Genomic DNA, 17426 nt, shown 5'->3' with positions numbered 1-17426 from the left:
ATACTCAGACATGAGTCCCTTTCTCACTGCACCATCAGGATTCAAGCAAGCCGGGCCGAAGAAGGCTGAAATGCCAGAAACCGGTCCCCGGTAGCTTGTCTCCTTTCTGGTGAAGAATTGGCTTGGTAGTTTAGTCTGCCCTGTTCCCATGATGCACTGGGCCAGGGACAGACTGATTTGCATAGAGCCAGGTTCTGAGCTGGGATGGTGCAGTGAGATAAATAACGGTGATGGATCAAGCCCTGATCTTTGGACTGGGTAAGAGTGGTCTGCTTAATTCAGACACTCTGTTCATCACCACCCCCTTTCCTGAATCGTTTTTGGCCACTATAGGTGTGGCAGGGTATACTCAGACATGAGTCCCTTTCTCACTGCACCATCAGGATTCAAGCAAGCCGGGCCCAAGAAGGCTGAAATGCCAGAAACCGGTCCCCGGTAGCTTGTCTCCTTTCTGGTGAAGAATTGGCTTGGTAGTTTAGTCTGCCCTGTTCCCATGATGCACTGGGCCAGGGACAGACTGATTTGCATATAGCCAGGTTCTGAGCTGGGATGGTGCAGTGAGATAAATAACGGTGATGGATCAAGCCCTGATCTTTGGACTGGGTAAGAGTGGTCTGCTTAATTCAGACACTCTGTTCATCACCACCCCCTTTCCTGAATCGTATGCTTATCCTACAGCACAGCCTCGATACTCTCCAGTCCCTGGCTCCAGACTCCTCCGAGAGCAAGGTGACGTTACACAGCTAACTACCTTATCCAATGCAGACGCTGATCTCATGCTGTGAAGCAGCATGAGTGAAGTGTCTGAATTGGCTGGAGCATGCTGCCTCAGCACTCTGAAAGGCACTGGAGGTTTGTGCCTGTTCTCCAACCCAGCTTTCTGAGATGGCTGGGTTGGAGAGTTTGACCTGCCCATGTCGGTTTGGCTGGAGCAAGGACCCGGCCAAACCGGCATGCACAATTCATACTGAAGCAAAGATGCACTGGCCCCATCCTGCCCTCTCTGTTCGTCAGTAAGCTGTAAAAATGAAATGGTAATTTTATTACCATCTTTTTCCAGCTGTCTGCACAGCAGTGTGTGTTTGTGTTGGGGTGTGGACTGCTCCTCCACTCCTATGGAGGAACCGCTGCTGCAGACCAATGATGTGATTTCATCCCGAATTGACTCAAATGGGCCAGGTTGCTAAACACAATGTAAATTTAAAGTGAATGCGCCAACGTCCTTAGTCTTTTGCCCCCAATCATAAGTAGGGGGTGGGCTAAATTTGTTTTAGGCTTGAGTAGGGTTGGGAAATTTCAGCCTTTATGAAGGTGGCCGATGTTTTCAGACTTCACCTGGCTTGTTGCTATGTTTGGGGGAAATCCCAGCTCGTCGCAATCTGATGATTTCGTGGTGTATGGTTTTGTAGGGGTGGGACATCTTGAAGCAAGACATCCCGGAAACCTGTTGGTCTTCCCTGGTCACAATCTAAATGTGTTGGAGGGAGCTGCAGGTAATGGTGGGGAAGGATCACAGCGTCGGGACGTCATCGGTATGGGGAGGGTACTTATATGAGAGTCGCTATGGCACCTGAATCTCAGAGCCAGGTATGCGAGCCGAATTCTTATGGTAGATAGGACAGAGAGAAGAGGGTCTCCGAGCAGGTAGCTGGCACGTGGTGAAAGTCCACCCTCTGTCCTGCACTCTTTGCAGCAGTGGGACTAGATTCCCACTGGTGCAAATGACCACTGAAAATGTTCCTCCTTAAATTAAAGAGAACCTTGCGAGCTTCACATTTGGCAAAGACTATGAGATTTATGAAAATTACTAATTTACGAGTCTCTGGACTTTGCAAGTTCATACACCCTGAACACGAGCCAAGTACCCACAAGCTTCTTCCATCCATGAAGGTTCAAAAGAGGAGCTTGCAGAGTGCAGTAGAAGGTAACAAGAGCAACACATTTTTTTCCCAAAAATGTATAAGAGAAAAGTAAGAGTAGACATAAAGGTGGAAAAATAAACAAAAAGGAAAGAAGGTGGGAAGAGAAAGGTGTAAAACCCGCTACATAAGGAGAAAGCAGGAACCTGCAAGAGTGAGATAAAGGGTCAAGGAATGCCTCTCAGTGAATTAAAGATGCAGGAGGTGGATTTAAGACTATGCAGCAGGCTTCTAAGCAAAGTTTTGGCCACCGGCACTTACTCTTTTACAACATAACCACTGATAAAAGCTGTGGGCAGAAATTACATTGAATGCATTATTTTTTGGCAAAGGCTGTAGATATGTCTCAGCCGCCACTCGCGGGTATGGCGGAGGAGTGTCGCCCCACTTCTTTTAAGCAGTGCAAAGTATGAAACATCAAATGATAATAACTTTGAGTTTTTATCTTTTTATGCTTTGTGCTGCTTTGCGGGCGGCTGGACGGTCGGGCTGGACTGCTCTACTCTCAGAGCCGGGCTGTGAAGGAGTGATTTGTCCACTCCTAAGTGCGCAATAACTGTTTGGTCGGCCAATCACAATGCTACATTGCAGCGTTGTGATTGGTCAGGGGAACCTGGGTGCTTACCAATCACAATGCTGCATTGCAGCATTGTGATTGGTCAGCGGGGCCTGGCTGTGCTTCCTATTCCAAGGCAAGGACAGCAGGAGCAGAGACACGGGATCCGGCAGCAAGGTACGTCATTTTTTTTTTTGCGCCCCTGGCGTGATCCCCACACGACACACTCACCTCCGTCCTGCCACCCAAAAGTCATGCCGGCCGCCACTGCTGATTCTGCAACATGGTTGTGAAGTTAAAACTTCATTTATTTTCTCCACTGAAATCAATTTCCCCACACCAGAAATCGTGTCAACCAACTGATATGATCTTTGTTGGTTTCAGCTACATTGGAACTAAAGTTGTGTAACCATTGGGCAGAGCTGGTGGTTTATACCTTTAGGGCCAGTGTCATAAGTGCATTTTAACCTTTTTTTTTTAAAGTAGACCAAAATATTTGACAGCACTGCAGCAGAAAATGAGTGTCAATGTATTTTCAAACTAACAGGTAGATTCATCTAGCATTTTTGCGAACGCAAACGGTGCGAATCGCAAAAATCGGCTATTTGCGCCCGCAAAAATGGCATTTGAGATGCATCAATGGTTCATTCACTCGCAATTGAAGAAATCGCAAATAATTGCGATTTCTCAAATTGCGATTGCATTTAAGGAATCACAATTTGCGATTCCTTAAATGCAATGCATGAACCATTCCTAGATTGTGAATTCGCAATCTGGGGCCGCTATTTACCGCAGAATCAAACTACGTGGTAAATAGCAAAAACTTCGAAATATGCACTTTGGTGTATTTTCTAAGTTGTATGTTAAACACGCACATGTCCTTGGGACATGTGTGGACATGTGTGTGCGCAACACCAGTGAAGATGACCATTTCAGGGGTGCAACAGGGTGTCCTTTGGACACCCTGGCACCCTTGAAATTGCGGCACATTTGCGATTAGCTAATTGCTAATCGCAAATAAGGAATGACTCCCCATTCATTTCTATGGGCCGTTAGGCCCATAGGAATGAATGGGGAGTCATTCCTTATTTGCGATTAGCAATTAGCTAATCGCAAATGAGGAATCAGTAGGATTCGCAAATAATATTGCGATTCCTACATGCATCCCGTTTTGCGAGTCTTTAATAGCGAATCCTTAAAATTCGCTATTAAGGACTCACAAACGTTACTTTGATGAATCTGGGGGATAGTGGCTTGAGGATTCTCTTTTAAAATATATATCAGAAAAATAAACACATCTGGCACGTGCTGCCGTTCTTTGACGAAAAAAGAATATAAAAACAAATTGCACATTTGTTTGAAATGATGTGCAATGTCCTGGGATTCCCTGGGAGTGGTATGTGCTCTATAAATTCATAAACTCTCATCACAATCTTTCAGAATTCCATCATGGCACTTCTAAATTGGCCTATAAATTGTTTTATGCTTATATACATATGTATCCCAGGACACTTTGTGCTGCTGTGCACTGGTTTTTTCTCCCACAAACTGGCGCATCCCCATGAAAGTGCTTCTTTAACATGATATTATGCAAATGCTAAAACTCTAAACCGAAAATTATGATTGCCTTGTACGAGGGTAAACACGAGCAAGTCATGTTCTGTTTGCATTTGGCTGCATGAAAGATTACTGCTGCTATGCACTTCAAGTTTGACGAGGAAAGTTCCCTTCCAAAAGCAGGTCTGTTGCTTTCAATTCAATGAACACTATTATCTTTCTATAGCACTTAGTACCGCACTACAACTGCTTCTAGGCACGTTAATATCAGTATCATATTTTGTTTTAAATGTATGTGATTACGTCTTATGTGTTGTTGATGCACTGTGATTATATGTTATTGATACACTGCCATTACAAAATATACAGAATTATGTATTTTTGATATCCAAAAGAAAGTCAAAAATGATAAAATAATATATAAAATAAAATAAAAATTATAACTTTTGATCAAAGCACTTTGTTGTTTGATTTATTGTACAATGTCCTGACATCATGTTATATATTCACGCTTGCCTTTAGATTATCTTTCCCCTTTGATGTATATTCCCTACTGGCTAGCAAGTATTTATTGTTCATGTAGGGGTCCCCAAACTACTTGAAGGCTGATTCAGCCTTGCCAGAATTAAAGTGCATGAGCATCAGATCATAGCAGTTGTCAGCAGCAAGCATTGAATTCACTGAGCCTTCTTGCCTGCAATGGAAATGCTGCTGCTAAAACTGAGTACTACTGCACGTGTATGAGTGCCTCAGTGGCACACGTGAAAAGAGCAGGAGTGGGTGCAGAGCACCTCTGCATTCACGGAAGAGGTACAGCAGGAGCATTTAAGCTTTACCACTTAATTCAGCAATGTAGGGTCAGGGGCGGCTCCTCCATTTGATCGGAGGATCGTCGCCGCGCTTAAAAATCCCACAAAGTCCCAGAGATGAAAAATAAACTGCCAATTAATTACCATTTTATTTTTCATCACCCGTTCCAAGCTGAGCGTCAGGACAGGGGCGGGCTGCTGCTAAGTGACAGCAGCATGGAGGAGGGTGGCCAGGAATTGCTCTGTTTAAAGTGCGCATGTCTTTTTGTCTGCCCGTCTTTCAACGGCCAGTCCACACATGCGCACTTTAAAATCTCCAAGCTGAGTTAGCGCCAGCTAAAGCCTCCAGAGTGCTGTGGAGTGCCGAGTGAGGTCGCTCCCACCAATCCTAGCGCTGCACTGATGCTGTTGAGAGCAGCGCCAGGATTGGCCAAGGGAGTTCCAGCATCAGGTTCCTGTGTCGACAAAAGAAGAGGTCCAGAGCGAGAAAGTGGCTGAGTTTGGTAAGTTTTATTTGACTTTTTAATATTATTAAACACACGTGTGTGCTCCCTCTAATAGATGCCAGCCGCCACTGTGTTTCGGTCTTCAACAGGCAGCTCCAGATGCTGTAAAAAGAACCCTAAAATATTTAAATAAAATATACTACTCTGGAAAAGGGCCTCAAGTCCATTCTTCGAGGTGACATTCCCGGTCCTGATGTTGGGGTTTATGCTCTCCCCTCTTGCTGAGGGGTTTCAGTAAGAGTAAATTGTGGCTGTGCTCATGAGAGAGGTGTGAGGGTCTCTCTGCCAGCATCAAGGTCGGAAATAATCAGCAAGCGCCTTCACAAAAGCTGTCTAACTGTCGCATGCTAACCAACAGTGTTAGAATTTTCAACTCTGAAGGCAAAAGAGCACTGTATTTGCTGGAGCGCTCCACATTCGCGGAAGCTGAATAGAAGCCATTTTAGTGCCTTATGTAGTAATTTGGCACCATCACCAGATGGTAGCATACAGCATCCTCCAGCGCTAGCCCTGAACGTATAAGTGATGTATGTATTGGAAAAGCAATCAGTGTGAAGATTGGTGGTTAGCTGCAACAAACACTCTGTATGACACAAGAGGTTAGATGTGGATGTGTCACAGATGCATCTGGTTGCTTGCCGATGATCCAAAACAATGGAATGGAATTCTCAGTGGATGAGATTAAGTTAAGCATTTACATTCCCTGCTTTTGTGCTACATTCTGCCTTCGGATTTGTTCTCAACAAGAAAAACTATATTTAATAGATTTGTCAAGCAAAATTTATGCTTGATCTCTATAGAAAGCACTGGTCCCAGATTGTATGTAGGCAGCGCTTTAAATGGGCAGGTACTGTCCAGTACTGAGTACCTGCACTTCTTCAGTTTGAAATGGAGAGTATTTGCACTTCTCACCACGGCTGCCATGTATATAATGGGAGACTATCGGCACTTCTCAGGAGCAAACAGGCACTTTAAATTGTGAGTAGCTTCACTTTTACATTTCCATTTAAAGCACTGCATATAAGGGCTGCGCAGCTCCACCCTACTTTTGGAAAGAGATACCGAAAGTAAAAACATGGTTCGGGAATTAGAACTATACCTTTCCAATTGTGACAGCTCTTGTAGGAACACATATTTGTAGACAGCAAAAGATCTTTACTGTGGAACGATGAGAGCCTAGTGTTGAAAACATTATAAAACGAAACTAGATTTAAGATTATAATATCGAAGAAAAATTACTTTTTCATGAATGCATGCTTTTGCTGAGTTTGTTGATGTTAAAATATTTTTGCTTTGTGGTTGGATGTTGCTCATCAAAGCATTTCTGTACTTTAAGCAAACATTATACAAATTACGCTCGAGCAGTGGGAGCATGTGCCCATGGTCACCCCCTCAACCCGCCCCGCGGTTTGCTATAGTGAATATTCACACTGGTGACAAAGAGTATGGGAAGAAGTAATTTTTTTTAAAGCTTTCATAAATACCTCCGGAAAACTTATAAACTTAAGTGTGTTCACTTAGTAACGTCTGTATGTTCAGTCAAGAACATTTTTTTGCACAAATTTTATAATGTTACATACTATTCACACAGTGTTTAATTTGTAAAATATGAAGTCCAGGTGCTCAAATGTTTATCGGAGGCCACACCTCTTTTCCCCGGCTCCACCCATGTCCTCCACTGGCCCCACCCATTTACTCTATTGGCTCCACCCACATCCACAACTGGCACTGCTAAAAGTCAGATGTAATACCCGATCTGAATTTCAGCAAGGAAGCATTTCTCATAGTAGGGTTTTGATAGGAGGTTCCCCTGCCCTGTGAACATTTTGAAAAAGATTAAATCAAAAGTGCATTTAAAGGACAATTTGGAATAAATTAGCTAAAATAACTAATGCATTGAAAAGGGACACTTGAAAAATTCCAGTGCTCTATGTGTCGATTTGGGGAAAGGACAATACTGGGGTATGGGGCTCAAGGAATTTTTTTTACATGGGGGGCAGCATTAAGACATTTGAAGATGACTGCTCTAAGGTAATAGGACAAGCGGCATTTTATGAGTGACTTCTCCCCAGCCTGCTCCCTAGAACTGCAGTCACAGCAATGGCTCTGCTTGTCAATTGATTCAGCTCTTACACCTTTAATGCACTTACCTTTAAGAACAAGCCTCAAAGACAAACTCAGCACTTAGAGGCATGAAAAACAGCCAGATTGGCCTTCAGGAATAGCCCTTCTGAACCATCCTAATGCCGGAGAGGCCAGTCCAAGTCTAACTGCTGTCAGTTTTCCTAGAGACAGAAAGATGTTTGGAGTGTTGCAGTCATGAGTTTTCTCCGTCCTGTGCATTGAAAACAAAGGGACGATGCACTTCTTCCGTCTAGGGCTGGGGTTCTGTCTCTGCTGCAGATAAAGAACTGTAGAGGGTGCTGAGGAGCACTGAGCCTCTCTGGGACGTCACTGAGAGGATGCTACTGCACCGTTCCCAGCTGAGAGGCCGCCAGTTTCCCCCTAGTTAACAAATACCTCTGTGTGAGCTGCCCTGTAGGGTCGGCTGGCATCCAGTGCACATAATCCCACATAAAGGGCTGCCCCACTCCTTTCTACCTGTGCTTTGACTTGCTGGAGGATAGGCAGGCTGGCCTTGAAGGGAGCACCATACCACCAGGGCTTTAAGTGGGATAAAAAAAACTGACAGGGTCTCTCGAAGGGGCTTGGCCCATGTAATGAAGGGTGTGGCTTAAAATCACGTAAGCCAAAAATCTGTAATTAGCATAGTGTGCCGCCCGACTTGTATTTGCTGTCTCTGTCATTGCATCCTGTCATTGCATCCAGATATATGATACAACAAGTAACATCATACCTACAAGTCAGGATTATTGGCTTTGTCAATGGCTGTAACTAACTGCAAAAAGAGAAGGGAAATACTGAGAGAACATGGCTATCTTTAAAGGATTTCCCTTCCTTCTACAACACAGCTCACCTGGCATGACGTCATGCCTTGACCTCCACTACTCAATAGTGAGCAAAATAAGCATGCGCACATCAATGTGCATGCTCTCACTGTAGTCCAAGAAAAAAAAGAAAACAGACTACCTTTGGGAGGCCCAAAATTAGAGCCCGATAGAGACCCGTTTCGAGGACCCCTAAAAATAACTGCCGGTGCTCAGACCTGGGGTGAGAAAGCAAAAGACACAATTGATGGACGGAATGCAGAACAAATCTAAACATTCACATCCAGGTGCTCAGACCCGGACAGACTCGGCCCACTTAAAGCCCTGCATAGCACCAACGTTGCCGAACTGTTGTTTTCACTCAAAGCACTGTAAAGGGAGTGCTGTTGACTATTGCACTGCAGTGGCTGCCCTGGAGTCCGGTTGCTGCCAGAACCCCAGCGGCAGCTTTCTCTTTTCAAGCACAGGACGATGAAGTCTTGTGCGATGCGGCACTACCAGGGGGAGGGCAGTGGCATTAAATTAATAGTAATTACATTACGTTAATTGCAATAGCCAGCTTCTGACAGGGCTTTTCAAAACAACTTTTCCTTCAGGGGAGCTTCTGTATGGCACCTGTCTGCACCTGTGCGGCTGTGGCACCGGATGGCCAGCTAGAATGCCCGGAGAAACCTGCAGGTGCGTGCAGCACATAAACATCCTTGCAGGGCTCCGGTCAGTGCATCCACCTTGATGAAGTCAGCATCAAGTTAAATACATTAATTCCCCAGCAACTCGCATTGCTACTTCTCAAAGCAACTGTGCTTTTTTGGCTTTGACCTTTTTATCCGTGCGTGGAGCAGTGGATCTGGCTAAATTCCGCTAGGGGTGGGGGTCTACACACAGGCGACCTCGAGGCCGGGGAACCGGGTTAGAGTCTCGGCTGGGAGTCTGGGACGCTCAACATCCTGTAATTCTGGGCAAATCACTTAATCTTTTATTTCCAGGTATGGTGGCGTGGGAGCCACGACCAGCAGATTGTGTACACCGTTGCCCCAGTGGACCCGAGCCTGCATGCCTGCTCTCCCTTCCTCCCCGCTTTTATCTTTGAACTATGTACCCCCCTTGACTTCTTTTTTTGCACTTTAATTCACGCTCCCTGGGTCACTTAGATGGACTTTTTGACTTTTTATCTTTTGCCCTTCCCGCCATTGTGTTGCTGTTCTCCTCCGATTCCTCCGGGCCCAGACCCGCCATCTTGTTGAACCTTTGTCCTTTACCCTTTTCCCTCGTTCCCCCCTTGACTATTCTCAAACGTTTCTCCCTCTTTCTGATTTACCTTTTCTCCATCCCCTCGTATCCCCGCACCCTTTCTCATAACACTACTTTTCTCCCCCTCTACCTTCTCTCCCCCTTTTTGGTTTTCCCACTTCCCCTGTTAATTTCCGTGCAACTGTCTTTTATTTTACTGTACCTTCACTGTACTCTTGTCATTTCTATGTAATCATTATGTAACTTATTTAAACTTGTAACTTTCAACTCAGTGTGGTGTAACCTAATATAAAGCGCTCTGGTACCTATGGGTCTAGCCAGAGCTATATAAAACTCATTAAATAAATAAATAAATCTCCCCGTGACTAACAAAGTGAATGTGGTCTTCCTTGTGTAGTGTAATGTAATGTAACGAACTCTGATACCTTCCAGTCGAGTTTACGCTATATAAGATTCCCAAAGAAAAAAAATATTGACACATTTTTCCCTATTCTCTTTTCCTGTGCCATCTCTCGTCTAGGGTTACCAGATAATTCCCTTACAACTAACATTGAAGCCTAACTCTGGGCTCAGCGGATTAGCTTGCTAACCATCCACAAAGTGCTACAAGGCCTCAACAGGCCTGGTAAGCACTATGGGGCAGATGTATCAACATCCTGATTTGCGAATCTAAAATAGCGATTTTTTAGAAATCGCTATTAGAGATTTGTAAATAGGGATGTATGTAGAAAATCACATTTTTTTGCAATTTCTTAAAATTCCTTAATTGCGATTAGCAAATTGCGAATTGCAATTAAGGAATACTTTCCCATTAATTTCTATTGGCCAGGAGGCCCAAAGGAATGAATGGGAAGTTATTCTCAATTTGTGATTCGCAATTTGAGAATCGCAAATTGAGAATAATTTCAAGGGTGCAAGGGTGTCATAAGGACACCCTGCTGCACCCCTGAAATTCACATGTGTGCGCATATGGCGCACAAACATGCCCTAAGGGCATGTATGTGTGCCACATGGCACCTTCACAAATGCAAAAAAGTGCATTTGTGAAAGAAATCGCAAATTACCACCAACTTCAAGTTGGTGGTAATTTGCGATTTCTTAATGAGAAATCGCAAAAAATTAATGCTTGATGCATAGCATTTAAGGAATCGCAATTTGGGATTCTTTAAATGCTTACGCAAAATTAAGGAATGGCAAATTTTGCGATTCCTTAATTTTGCTAGGCGATTTGCATCATACATACCATTTTGCGAATTTTTAGTCGCAAACGCTGTTTATTTGCGAATCGCAGCGCTTTCGACTAAAAATGGTTTGATACATATGCCCCTATACTAAAATTAAAAATAACACATAACCTTATTTATCACCATACAAACGGTTCTCTGTAGACAAAGACAGTTGTAAGAGGCTGTTCATAGACAGGGTAGTGATGAGGCATGGTAAAACTGCACATGGTATTGCTTATAAGGTGTGGTATTACCAAACCTCTGCTGGGGAATTCCAAGTTCTAACAGCTAGAATGGGGACTAACAAATTGCACCATTTTAGTATGTTTTTCCCAGATTCAGGATGGATTTCCTGGCATATTTCCACCTGCCTTTTGCATGTGCAAATGTGCCTGGAAATACAGGGATGGTTAGAATCCTTCTTCAGACAAAAACGGGATCAGGGTCAAACCGGATCACTGGGACAGCTGGGATCGGCATCAGTGCGATTTTCCAGTGCAGCAACATTGTGCAATGAAAGGTTCTGCATAAGGTAAACTTTCAGAGTAATACTTCGCATACATTTTCCAGCATTCCTGGGCTCAATTTGAGTGAAAAAAGATTTCGACATGCGATAAAAATTACATTTAATTGCAGGGGAATTAACTTGGCAAATTTAAATTGAAAATTTGCAGCCTTTTCAAAGGATGAAAATCAGGAACTTGGCAGGGAAAAATAAAATCCTAAACCATTAGGCAATATGCATATGAAGAAAAGGATGCGGTGATATCTTTACGTTTGCAGCTTGTAAACAGGGCAATTTATTTAGAGGAAGCAAGCTGTTAGCTTTATAGCTTGATACCGTATATAACATGAATGTGCCTATTTTATTGTGCCATCGACACTAGAGTTGTAAAGTTGTTTGCAAGCAGGGGCATGCTATCAAATCAGTGAATGAATAGCCCCGTAAAAGAACCTTGGGAAGTGTTATATTGCAATATGAGCTGACTGCATGCGAGGAAAGCAGTGCCTTGGCAGAACAGACTGCTCCCAGAGTGACCCTGGCAAAGATGGAAAGATGCGTGCAGAGGGTGGGCCCTGTGCCAAGGGAGTTTGCCTATTTGTTAACCTTCTTCGCTCCGAGCATGTGCAAGCAGCCTTGCAAACTAATTATTGACTGCGCACTTTCAGCGTAGTTTGCAAAGCAAAAGACGCAAATTTCATATGCAATATTTTCAAATTTCTCCAAAAATTGTTCATGTCACAGCCTTAATCGCCTTTGGAGAACTGGCCATTATCTCCACTTGCCTTTGCTTGAACTGAGCGTATTTATTATTATACCTCCAGTTGGAGTAATTTATGTACATCGAGGTAATGGCAAGTTGACCAATGGCCAAACTTGATTTAGGGGTCATCAGTGGCGGATCTCACAGGTAAGAGCGGTAGGGCGGTGAGGCTGGGTGGGGTGGCGGCGGGGCAGGGTGAAGGGTGGTAAAATTCGACAGACGACGGGATAAGTAATAATAAATAAATAAATAAAACTACTGACTTTGTGTTTGCCGCATTGCTGACCCCGCACTGCTCCTGCCTCGCCTCACCAATGTTTCCTGTACGAGCCGCTACTGGGGTTCACGTCCAAATAGATGTCAGTTAAGATTACCAGATTATTCCATGTCCTCAAGGACACCATTTTCCATGCGTGGTCTTTTATTTAAAGCATCTATTGCATTCTGGGAGTTGTATCATTAGTTAACTTCAAGAAAGCTAATTGGACTAAAACACCTGTTAACTGTGATTTGAAAAAGGAAAACCAAGGACTGCAATGTGCTCCCAAACACATGACGCTATTTGGTAACCTTAGGAGAGTTGATGTAAAGCTATCTGTGTAATGGGGGTGTCCCAACAAAATATTGTCTCTGTCCTTCTGGATACCATTGAGGTGTGTTTTAGGCCTGTAGTACCTGTACAGTGTACAAAAAGATATCAGATGAAGGGGGAGTTGTTCTTTTTGGGAATTGTCAATCTATATATATAAAAACTAATGTATGTCTGTCTGTCTGTTTGTCCTTTATGCATTACTACACCATTCATCTGTTCGCCATGAAACTTTGGGAAGTTGTTGAGTACACTCCAGCGAAGGTTTCTGGCATACATTTTTTTTTAAATAACGGCCCCCCTGGGCCCTCATAATCTTTTGAATACTGAAATTGTCAGCGAATTTGCGAGCATCGTCGACAGTTATGCCCCCCAAACGGAAAACGATTGGTCGATCTACATCTGAAGCACGAAAGAAAGAGGCACTACAAGCTTCAGAAACAGACGAGCAACGGGAAGCAAGATTTGAAGCTGTTTCAACACAAACTGCTCAAGCACTTTGTTCTCAAACGAACGAGCAACGATAATCAAGATTGGAAGCCGATCGCGTGCGCTCTGCTCAAGCCCGTTCTTCTTAAACGAACGAGCAACGAGAATCAAGATTGGAAATAGATCGATTACGCACTGCTCAAGCCCGCTCAAATGAAACAGGAGAGCAACGAGAATTAAGATTGGAAACCGATCAATTACGCACTGCTCAAGCCCACTCGAATGAAACAGGAGAGCAACGACAATCAAGATTGGAAGCCGATCGAGTACGCACTGCTCAAGCCACACTTTCAAATGTTTTCCATATTAAAATGAATACGTTTCAATAAAAATGACACAATGTAAATTGAATGTTATCATAACGAGTTTCCTTTAATTTCCTTACTTCTGAGATCCCAGCAACGCGCGCCGGTTAAGCTAGTAACAATATAAATGGGGTTAGGATGTTCTCGCTCAAAGAGATGCTGTCCTGGTTTGCCGACCTATAGTTCTGCACTTCAATATTCTAGAAACTCGATTAATCAATTAGTGTTTATTGTTCTAAGTTAATAAAACCATCACAATAGCCTTACATATACTAATTCCATAAAACATGTAACAATGAGTAAAACTGATGTTATATGTGCTATTGAAAATTCATTCTAAAATGCTAAGTGTTAAAATCACTAATAGAGTGAGAAACTCAAATGTGTAAGAATTTTTCATGATTGAGGTTGTTGTCGCTAAGTGTGGTCTTTACATTAGCGGTTTTCTTTCTCCAAAAACAGCATACATCATGGGGTAATGGGTCAGCACACTTTAGCTATTGGTTGTCTTGCACTATTAGTAACTGCATTTTGCCTGTTCACATGTGCACAGTCACATAAAAAGAAGTACAGTTCAGTGCCAGGGATGGTTTGCCAATAAAAGTATCAGCGGTTTTTTCTTTGTTGACCTTTTTGATATGCTTTATTCATCTTTGTGTGTCTAAACTGTTTTCAGCTTACAGTAAATCAAAGCCAATAGTATTTTTTCTTTACTCCAAGAAGCATCATGTTTTCCTATGATATGCATTAAAACCAAACACGGTTTCTATTCCTATTCTAGATACCCCTGCCTTCTGAGAAACACCTGTGCTGATATATTAAAATGATATGCAATTTTTTATTTGTAATTGAGAACTAGTATTGCAGGCATATGGCTGCAAAACGTAGGAAGCCATGATTTCTATTTTTCTGTTTAGTTTTTTTTACATTTGTGACACATGATTGCATCAAAATATATATTTTTAAAATAACTACTGCGCCGACATGTCAAACCCGGAGCCAGGGTTGGGCTGGTCTATAGGTAATGAGGTAATGCCCGATGGGCTGGTCTGACAGATCAGTGTATGGGCTGTTTATTCAGCAAATGTGGGACGGCTTTATAGCCAAATGTTGATTTCCTTGGTATTACCACTTTTTTTCAACTATCTGATTCGTCATAAGGAGCCAATTTTATTTTGCACTTTTATTTTGTTGCCTGGCCCTATTTTTTATCCCGTCTGACCCTGGCCAGAGTGTGATTTTAGGGGTGAATAAAAGCAGTAGAAGGAAGGCCCCATTCTGTGGTTGATTTCCCCTGTCACAGGTTGCGGGTCTCCCTGTGTACTCACCATTATGTGACATGCCAACAGAGAGGCACTTCTGGAACCGGCAGTACTGGCATTTGTTTCTGCTTTTCTTGTGTATTCTGCAGTTCAGATCGCACCGGTCGTAAATGAGCTTTAATCTAATTGTCCGCCGGAAGAAGCCCTAAAAGACAAAGTTACATTTGAAAAAGAAAACAAACAGGAAGTGCAAAGCACACAGACTCCTACTTCTAGGCGTCATTATTTGTCTATTTCCATGTAGCACCATGTCCTCGAGCAAGCTGCATTAAATCAGAGTGCACTTTTTATTAGTAGACCACTCATATTAGAAAAAAGATGTAACAATTTATTAAACAGGTTACTAATCCATGCATAAGTGAAGTATTAAAAATAAATGGTGATCAAGTCAGTAATGGCTGTTGCAGCCACACCGGGGAAGGAGGGCAAGGGGTAAGGGGTTGGGAGAATAACCTGAATAATTAAAGTAATAAGGTCCAGCCAGGGTTCGAGAGCACACCAGTCTACCAAACATGATCACCCCCACTGTGTCAGGCCCAACCACTGCCACTAAACACTTTGCACTGACCAAAGGTGACGGAAGGATGTTTTTTTGATAGTGGCGAATACAGAGGGGGGTATGCGCCAGACCAGGAAGTAAGAGGCAGGTGCCTACTCTAGGACCCATGGAAGGTGCAAAAAATGGACACGTATCAGGTAAAAACACTAAGGGCCGGATTGCAAATTTTGGTGGAGTGGTGGCATGGCAGTGCAAACCGCAGCGCCACTGCTCCGCCAAAGGTCACCTCCTCCCACCTTCCAGATTACAACTTTTCAGTGGTCTGGCTCGCGGGCAGCATTGCCGTCCCGGTGCCTCTTTTAATGGTGGCACCACAATGGACTACACTGCAAGGTGCCTGCGTGGCATGTACTCGAAAGTCCATGCTCTGCAGGAACCTATATGCATGGACATGGGGAGTCACATGTTATGCTCCCTGTGAGCATCCACATGCAGTTGTGGCACGGGGGCTTCCTCTCCCCCAAGGTTTACGTGGAGGGAGACCTCCATCTAAACCCTGAAGGATAGGAAACTTGTAATATGCTTGGTGGGATCACGGTAGTCCCACCAAGCATTTTTGTGGCCTCTGACTGCCGCTCCAATGTCAGGGAGTGGCGGTCCCATGGTGAAGCCGGCGGTCCATGGCTGTCCGACGGCCCAACTCTTAATGTCGGAGTCGGACTGCCCGTGCAGCAGTGGCTGCATCTGCCACCGCTGTGCCACCACAAGTCTGGCGGTCCTCAAACTGCCAGACTCATAATAGAACCTCAAGAGGCAAATTTACATATAAGTCACACAACACAGTGAAGCCCCAATGCTTTGCATTTCATCATAGGGAGGGAGCAGTACAGCCGCTTATCTAGTTGGTTCTGACACAGTTCCTCTTTCCTCCTGTACTGTCACAGTTTTGGCTGCCTTGCTCCAGACACATCCTTGCAAGGGTGTGTGTGTGATGTCTAGCATAGGTTTTATACTTGATGGGTATCTCTGCAGTGCAAAATACTATTCCTAGTACTAGTTGAAAGTTTTGTATGTGTGTCTAACAGTACAGCAAACGTGCAAATTTGAAAACATTTGGAGAAAACAAAACTTTTTGCCACCCTTATGCCTTCCTCGAGGAGGCATACTTTTTTGTGCAAATCCCTATCAATGTTAGTAAAGAGAGAGTTGTGTCAAATGCCTGGGTGGCTGCATAAGAATGCGCGTACCACCAATGAAAAGCCCATTAATACAAAGTAGAACACACTTTGTGTTATTTAGGGCTACTTTCCAAGCAAATCCCATTACAACAATACAAGTGTTAAGAAATGTGGGCCTACATTGCAATTCAAAAGTGAACATTGAAAACATACTTTCACATCCAACTTTTATCAAGTTTATAGGATACAAATAACGCAGAGGTCCAAGTCACAGGATATGTGATTACACTTTTTTAAAGGTAGTTTTTAAGTAAAAACGCTTAATTTTTCTTTCACTGCAATCCTGTTCCTGGATCATTAACAATGTTCCTGTTTGAACTTGCGTTGTTTCTGGAAACAATTTATCCCTTTCTGCATCTTATTTCTTTGATTAGAGGTTTTCTATAGTTTTTTATGGAGTGAGGTACATTTCACAATGTGATATCAATGTGTGGGTTTTAAACATCACCTTATAAAATAGAACAAAAAAGAGTAACAAGAAAAATCAGACAGAACTTGGACAGTGTCCTCAAATCTAGAGCTGATCTTGGAATGGCGCACCCTCTCTTGAGTAAAAGATAAAAAGAAATTCAGAAAATCAATCAGAAAGAAAGGACATTATTTCAATATTTAATTGTTTTACTGAGTCCCCTTAAGGTTTTCAGGCTTGAGAAGGAGGAGTAGGTGGGAAACTTTTCCCATGCCTTGAGACCATTAAACTGCACTCGGTATTGGATTGAAAACTCAAAACAAGAAGTTGGGTTGTTTCTGCTGTTCAAACCTATACGGCAGTTGTGTGTGCAGGAACGGGAGAGGTTTGTACTTTTTAATTTTATTTAATGTAGTTTTCCATGAACCAGTCCCAGCCCCTTGCAACAAATCATAGGAGTCACTGTAGCTCGGGAGCAGATGTGGTGTAGGGGTCAGAGCTGCCAAGTCGGGAGTTGTGGATTCAGGTTCGAGTCTCA

The 17426-nt window shown here is 43.4% G+C and overlaps 1 protein-coding gene across 1 annotated transcript in view; it reads right to left on the bottom strand.

Moving 5' to 3' along the window:
• PPARG (peroxisome proliferator activated receptor gamma) overlaps positions 1-17426 on the bottom strand; it is a 219712-nt gene that overhangs the window by 85235 nt on the left and 117051 nt on the right. The window contains exon 4 of the mRNA XM_086938962.1: positions 14749-14887. Coding sequence (XP_086795088.1) covers positions 14749-14887 — 139 coding nt within the window. The remainder of the gene's footprint in view (positions 1-14748; positions 14888-17426) is intronic.

This window comes from Lissotriton vulgaris, chromosome 9 (assembly GCF_964263255.1).
Source record: "Lissotriton vulgaris chromosome 9, aLisVul1.2, whole genome shotgun sequence".
In the NCBI taxonomy this organism is placed as follows: Eukaryota; Metazoa; Chordata; class Amphibia; order Caudata; family Salamandridae; genus Lissotriton; species Lissotriton vulgaris.
The sequence above is the reverse complement of the archived record's forward strand: the minus strand, read 5'-3'. Positions and strand labels throughout refer to the sequence as shown.